The sequence below is a fragment of the Mustela nigripes genome, chromosome 5 (assembly GCF_022355385.1).
Source record: "Mustela nigripes isolate SB6536 chromosome 5, MUSNIG.SB6536, whole genome shotgun sequence".
NCBI classification, from domain to species: domain Eukaryota; kingdom Metazoa; phylum Chordata; class Mammalia; order Carnivora; family Mustelidae; genus Mustela; species Mustela nigripes.
The window spans coordinates 116,341,083-116,348,479 of NC_081561.1; the positions used below are offsets into that span (position 1 = coordinate 116,341,083).

Sequence of the window (7,397 nt, forward strand, 5' to 3'; positions counted from 1 at the left end):
TACAGTGTAGGAGGGTTCCCCTTTCTCCGCATCCTCGCCAGCATCTGTCATTTCCTGACTTGTTGACTTTAGCCATTCTGACTGGTGTGAGGTGATACCCCATTGTGGTTTTGATTTGTATTTCCCTGATGCCGAGTGATATGGAGCACTTTTTCATGTGTCTGTTGGCCATCTGGATGTCTTCTTTGCAGAAATGTCTGTTCATGTCCTCTGCCCATTTCTTGATTGGATTATTTGTTCTTTGGGTGTTGAGTTTGCTAAGTTCTTTATAGATTCTGGACACTAGTCTAACAAAGAGGATTCTATTCATTATGAAAATTCAGAACTCTCTAATGGAGTGAGATAGAAATGAGAATCTGCAGAAGAAATAATGGACCATCAATTAATACCACCACTCAGGGGTGCCTGTGTGGCTCAGTCAGTTAAGCATCTGACTGTTGGTTTCGGCTCAGGTCATGATCTCAGGGTCATGAGATCAAGCCCCATGTTGGGCTCTGTGCTGGGTGTGGGGCCTGCCTGGAATTCTCTCTCTCTCCTTCTGCCCTCCCCCCTCGAAAAACAAAACAAACAAAAAAACCACCATTCAATATATATTAAAGTGTACAGAATTGTGAGGATCAAAAATAAATTTATCAAAATAAAAATTGCTAAGAGAAGGCTATTAATACATTGGCAAAACCAGAAAAAAATCACATATCTAAAATTAAAGAAATTAGTGTTAAGTAAAATATTACCATATAGTTGAGTAAGGGGGGTTTTCCTCCACTTTTTATTTTATCTCTATGAAGTTAGTTAAACTGCAGAATTTGAAGGGACAGTTCCCTTAAGACTTCTATCACTTCTGACACCAACTGCAGGTTTGAAGGAATTCCTGAAACTATTCTCATATTCCATAATTCACTAGGAAGTCTCACAGAACTTGCTATAAGTTTTTATACTCATGGAAACTGGCTTATTACAGGGAAAGGATATAAATTGGAGTTAGACAAAGAAAGAGACATACTGGACAGAATCCAGAAGGGGACCACATACAGAGCTGCTGGCGGTCCTCCTCCTGTGGAGTCATAGTGTATCTCCTGACCACACTAAGTAACAAAATGCACAGACGACTGCTAACCAGGGACAGTCACCCAAACTTTTGGTATCCAGAGTTTTTACTGGGGCTCAGTTACACGTTCCCCATGTGATTGACCTTTCACCTCCAGTCTTGCCTAGAGGTCAGGTTAGTACCTTTAGTCTCCATTTCCACTGGAGGTCACAACTGATATAGTGTGGCCCAAAATCTCATCATAAATCACACTGTTCCCAGACAAACAAGGACCTTCCTATCTGGCAGGATATTCCAAGGGCCTAGAGATCAACTTCCAGAATTCAAGGGAAAAGACCAGAACTTCCTTTGGGTAAGGTTAATTCTTCCCTATATAGATGTATACATTCCTAAATAGTACATTTCATCATTGGTAACCCAAAACAGAATTTTCTCTTTATACCTGCTAAATCAAACTTGTTCCATATGTACAAATTATTGTGGGTTAGTTGGTTTGGTTTTTGGACATGGGACAAACCAATGCATTTTTTAAAAATTTGTCAAGTTTCATTTTTTTAATTTTTAAGTTTTCATTTGGCAGACTGATCATCCAGTAGAACTGATTTGGAGAATTGGTTTGGGACAAATTAATTTTCACTAAGGAAAAGAAGTTCTCAAACTCAAGTGAGGATCAAAGTCACTTGGATGGCCAATCATAATGCACATTGCTGGACCCCTGTGTGAGTTTCTGATTCAGTAGGTCTGGGCTGGGGCCCCTTGGAATCTGTCCTCTAACGTTCCCAGGTGATGCGGATATTGCTGGCCCAGGGTCCACATTTTGAGAGCCACTGAAATAGAATGTATGCTACGTGGCAGATGAGAGGAATGAGGTGTGTCATTGAGATGAGGCAGAAAAAAAGGCAGTAAGTCTGTCATGGACTGTCTGTCCTGGTCTGTTTAGGACTTTGTCTCATTCTCTTGGTTTTTAAGTTCTGTAACTCTCCATCTCTCGCATTCTCTCCCACCTCAGGCAATGTTCAGTCTCTGTATGGTGGAAAGTGGAGCCGACGAGGTGAATTTACATGGTGTGACCAGCCTTGGCTTGAAGCAGGCTCTGGAGTTTGCATACACAGGCCAGGTATGGTACTTTGTGTCCTCTGAGAGGGTTAACATTTTAATTGCAACTAACCAGTGGGGATTATCCTTGAGGTATGAGATTTAGATATTTTTCTTGTTATTCATTTTGATGTCTTAAAAAAAGTTCACATCTCCTTGATTTTATAACAAAAAGGATGGAAAGGTGAGTAAAACAATTTGAGTTTAAATATGACCCCAGAAACATCATATTTTAATCTGAGCTCAGAGGCTTGCTGGTATAATTTTAAAACAGCCTAAAGAACCTTCTTATGGGAAAGAGTTTGCAAAATAACTTAAACTGTTATTACTGAAGCTTCATTAATCACAGCATTATTGGCTTAAAAAAAATGTAAAGCTCCAAGAAGCTGTGTCTAGCTCCTTGGTTTCCTGTCCTCCACACATATCTGAGAGTCAGGGTCTCAAGGATTAGATTATAATGTGACGGTTTGAAAGCCAAAATTGTTCTTTATTAAAATTGTCATGGGATTTACAGAGATCTCCAGAGAATATCCATTTTCTTTTCTTTTCTTTTTTAAGTGAAAGAATAATAATGTTAACTAATGGAATGTGAGAACCAGGTCAACATATGACTCTCGGAGAAAATTGAAATTAACTTGCATAAAGACAATAATGAATCCAGATCCAAAGTATCATGTTTCTTTACTAGTTTTATGTTGTTGAAGCCAAGATGAAAACACACAGAAACCTTCCTTTTAAAATTGTTTTTAATTGAGGTATAGCAGACATATAGCATTGTATTAGTTTTGGGTGTAGAATAAAAGGATTCCATATACGTACTACAGTAAATTTAGTTAACATCTGTCACCACACATAGTTACAATTTTTTTTTCTTGCGGTGAGGACTTTTAAAATCTACCCTCTTAGTGTCTTTCAAATATATTAATAGTATTGTTAACTACAGTCACCATGCTGTATGTTACATCCCAGAACTTATTTTTTTTTTTTTTTAAAGATTTTTATTTATTTATCTGACAGAGAGAAACCACAAGTACACTGAGAGGCAGGCAGAGAGAGAGAGAGAGAAGGAAGCAGGCTCCCTGCTCAGCAGGGAGCCCGATGCGGGACTCGATCCCAGGACCCTGAGATCATGACCTGAGCCGAAGGCAGCGGCTTAACCCACTGAGCCACCCAGGCGCCCCATCCCAGAACTTATTTATCTAAACCTGGAAGTATCTACCTTCAACCACCTTCACTCATTTTTTCCACTCCTCACCCCCCATTTTCATTTGAGAACCACTCAACTAAATCGACCCACATACAGACTGGATGCTTACTGTCTTTTATAAAGTTTTGTTTTGTTTTATTTAACTTGGGTTTAGTGTCTTCTATGCTAGAATAAGGACCTCTTCTCTTGGCGGACCCAAATCCCAGTGGGGGAAAGAGGCATAGACGTAATCATATGTCCTCGTTGTGTTGGGAGATACAATAGAAGCAGAATACAAGATACAGTGGAGACAGGAAGGAGGATGTGGTCAGCTGGGGCCATCAGTACAAACGGTCACAGAGAAGGTGGTATTTGGGTCTTGAAGAATGCTGGGAGCTCACTTTCCTACTAAGTTTCCCTCTTTAGAGGCTTTTTAAACTATATGATATTGTCCGTTTTCTAGAGCTAGTAGAGTTTGAGATATGTTTCCTGGAGTGATTGAGGCAACTCAGAAGTTGAAATAAAATAGTGGGTAGAAAGGAAAAAAAAAAATCCATCAAGTAGCAGGTGCAAAGGGAAATATAAAAGAAATAGATCACAAATTCAGGGTCAGCCCAGCCAGATTTCATGCCTTAGGAAATTCATGTGGACAGTTACTGTTCAGAGTTGCCAAAACTGATTCCTAGTGAGGTGAGTAAATTACGTGTTGGATGCTTTTTGGTTCATAGATGTAAAGAGAGATACTAGCTCTAAATTGTGTCTTGTGTAGGTTTTTCTCTTCAGCCTAAAATATGATTATACCTGCATTTGCTCACCTCTGAAGTATTATTGATAACCCATAGCTCATACTTTGCTAGTGTGCAGTGGGAATGAAATGGTGAATTTTGTGTTTTTTTGATAGAAGTACCCACACGAGTAGCTTTTGTATTTGGCTGCATTAATAATGGAAAGGTTTCAGCTTGTAAGTTATAGGCTGCAAAACATTTAAATCATTAGTAAACAGAAAGGTGAAAAAATGCTATAAAAGCTGGGGTAAAAGACACATCCAGATATAATAAGTGTCTGTCTTATTGTTTGCCTTGATCGCCTGTTAGTTTCTTTCACAATTACGTATATGTAGTACCTGTGTCCCAAAGGACTTATGAAACATGGACTGAAGGGTAAGAAAGTTAAGAAAGGTAAGAAAACTGCTTGAGAAATTTGCAGAGCAACAGCCCTATCTCACTGCTTAGGAGTCATACGCACATATTCCAGTTTTATGAGTTAAAAAGAAAGCCAGGAATGCTAAAAAAAAATAAAATAAAAAAATAAAAAGGCAAGCCCTAGGGCCAGACCTGGAGTTTCATTTATTCTGTCCAGTGACCCATTGATGATGTGTGTACGCACGGAGCAGTAACAGGCCTGTGGCATAGAGCAGGAACTCATCTGTACAGATTGTGTCCAGAGGGACGGGAAGTGGGCTGACATTTCATGGAACATCTTCTGCAAGAGCAGGGGCATTGCCCTGGCTCCTTTATGTGTGCTGTTTGACCTAATCTTCTAGACAGCTCTGAAGAATGCAGTGATCCCGTCATGAAGAGGATGAGCCCAGGAAGGGCAGGAAATGACTCAAATCACTCTCCCAGTGGATATGGACTCAGTGAGTCAAACCCAGTCCTCTTAGCTTCAGAGCCATTGTCCCACCGAGGAAAGGTTAAGTCATCTTTGTTCTACTTTGTTGAAGGAGGCAGGGAAGCATTTGGATGTTTCAGAAAGTGAACCCTTGATGGTTCTCTCATCCTGGGTGCCTGGGGCTCTGAGTTGAACTCGATGTATGATGACTCATTGCTGCACAGTGGAAATTGATACAGGCTTTCTTGGATCGCATCCATGGTACTTTGCTCTCTTAAACACCAAAATGGCTTTATAATAAATCTGTTTGCCTTTGAGACATGAACACAGATAATGGCAAAAAGTGAAATTGCAGTATGCTTGGGAGATGCAAAGAAGCTGCTTTCTCTTACTCTGAAACTGACGTTAGCATTAGGCAAAGACTTTGGCGTATGGAAGCAGGAATCAAAGCATTGCTCTTCAATTCCTTAATTGTTACGTATGATTGTGGATATTCACTAATATTCACTAATCTGTTGTCTTCAGCCATGATATAGATTTGTAAAATCAGGGTTAACTTTGAACTTGTCTACCTCTAGCTATTTCTGCTGACAGTTGATTATACCTTTAGTCAGTAGTAGTAAGCGTAGTATAAAATGTAAGTATTTTAAATGTCTGAAAATTCTTGCCATCTTGGGAGATAAATTGGAAGTATCGTGTGGGCGCGATGAGTGAATGCAGCTACGTATAACAAGACGTGTGTGCGTTCCTCCTCCATGCAGAAAGCATAACCTTCTTGAAATTGGTCACAGATTTCATCCAGGAAATTTTAAAGAGAAAGCAGACTTTCCCCCTAATGCTAATGCTTCCTCTGAATGTGCGCGCACTTTTCTTAGCAAAGAACCTATGCGGGGCCGAGCTAGCACACACTCTACCTTCACACTGATTAGAGACGTGCCCTTCCTGTGGGCACGCATGACTTAGAGCACAGCTTGTGCCGAGGCAGGGATCTATCGCAGCCCTTGTTGTGTGTGTTTGCTCAGCCGTAAAGAGCAGAAGCAGCCACAAGGGACAAAGCAGCCAGGCTACTCTCCAGGTCCTATTCTGGGCTGGCACTGGAGCCAGGTCAGAAGCAAGTGGTGTGATGTAAACTGTTGCTGGGCAACTCGGCCTTAGGGAGGAAGGGTCAAAGTAACCCTAAGAAAACGCAAACTCTCCCGTAATCTGGTAGGCAAGACTACGGGATTCCCTGGCCTCCCTCAGTCTCCTCACTTTCCAGCTCTGGCCAGGAATTCGTTCCTATTCCAGACCAGGAAAGAAGAAGGGGAGGAAAAAAAGGATTCTGATGGAGTTGTTGCCGGCAAAGAGGACTCCCAGTCCTAACTAGACAAGAGGTCAGCCACTCCGGAGTGAGCAGGTGTTGCTAAGAAAGCCCAGGGATAGTGATGAGCAGTTAACACCAAGACCTTCTAGAAAGAGAAAAGATGGAAGGACTTCTGACCTCGAAGTCTCCTGGAGGAATAAGCCTCTAGGAATTTGAGTAACTAAGGACCAAAATAGGGAAGCAAACAGAGCTGAGGACCACGATAAAGTTCACTGTTGAGCTCTCCGGCTGTGAAGATGTTCAGGAGGATAGACTATATGCGAAGTAAGTATGGTGCTAAAGACATTCCTTATAGTGGAGCAAGGGCTTAAGGCTAGTTAGCTTCCTCTTACTTTCCAGAGAACTGTCCTCCTGTTCTGTCCCTTGTAGCCTGCTGGAGAGAGGAACTATGCACCCAATGACAGTGACATTTATAGTCCCCTTTAATATTTGCTGCCTCCAGGTACTGCCGAGTTTTTCGGCCATGAGCCGGCCATGTCATATAAGGCCATCTGAAGAGAAAGGACGCGTTGGTACCTGCGTTCCCTTGCTTTTCTCTTCATTATCCAGTCCCGCCAGCCTTGGCTCCTCAGCATGCAGCAGAGCCCATCTCTTCGGGACTCCCATCCTAATCACCTTCCTCTGATCCAGAAAATGTTTTAGTACAATTTTCACAAGGATATTTTGTGTAACCGTTAATATTGATATTTTAAAGTCTTTCTTTTGGAAATGTGGGAAAGTATGATACTCTTAAGAAAAAAAAATTTTTTTTAGCTATAATTGTGGTTACACAGGAGATTATGTAAAGATATTCATGCAATCAGAAATTGTAAACTGGGGGCGCCTGGGCGGCTCAGTTAAGCATCGGCCTTCGGCTCGGGTCAGCGTCCCAAGGTTCTGGGATCAAGTGCTGCTTTGGTGTCCCTGTTTAGCTGGGAGTCTGTTTCTCCCTGTCCCTCTGCCCTTCCCACCTCTCCCTGCTCTCTTTCTTCCTCTCTCTTGAATAAATAAATACATTCTTTTTTTTTTTTTTAAGAAATTGTAAACTCAAGGAAACTACGCCTTAATATTCATGCACTGTGCAGTCAAGTTTTTTTTTTCCTGATTCCTTTTTT

At 41.3% G+C, this 7,397-nt stretch overlaps 1 protein-coding gene across 6 annotated transcripts in view; it reads left to right on the forward strand.

Annotated features, from left to right (window-relative positions):
- Positions 1–7,397, forward strand: part of KLHL32 (kelch like family member 32) — a 252,577-nt gene that overhangs the window by 95,185 nt on the left and 149,995 nt on the right. For all 6 annotated transcript variants that reach the window (XM_059401086.1, XM_059401087.1, XM_059401089.1 and 3 more), the window contains one exon: positions 2,058–2,165. In XM_059401086.1, the coding sequence (XP_059257069.1) occupies positions 2,058–2,165 (108 nt within the window). The remainder of the gene's footprint in view (positions 1–2,057; positions 2,166–7,397) is intronic.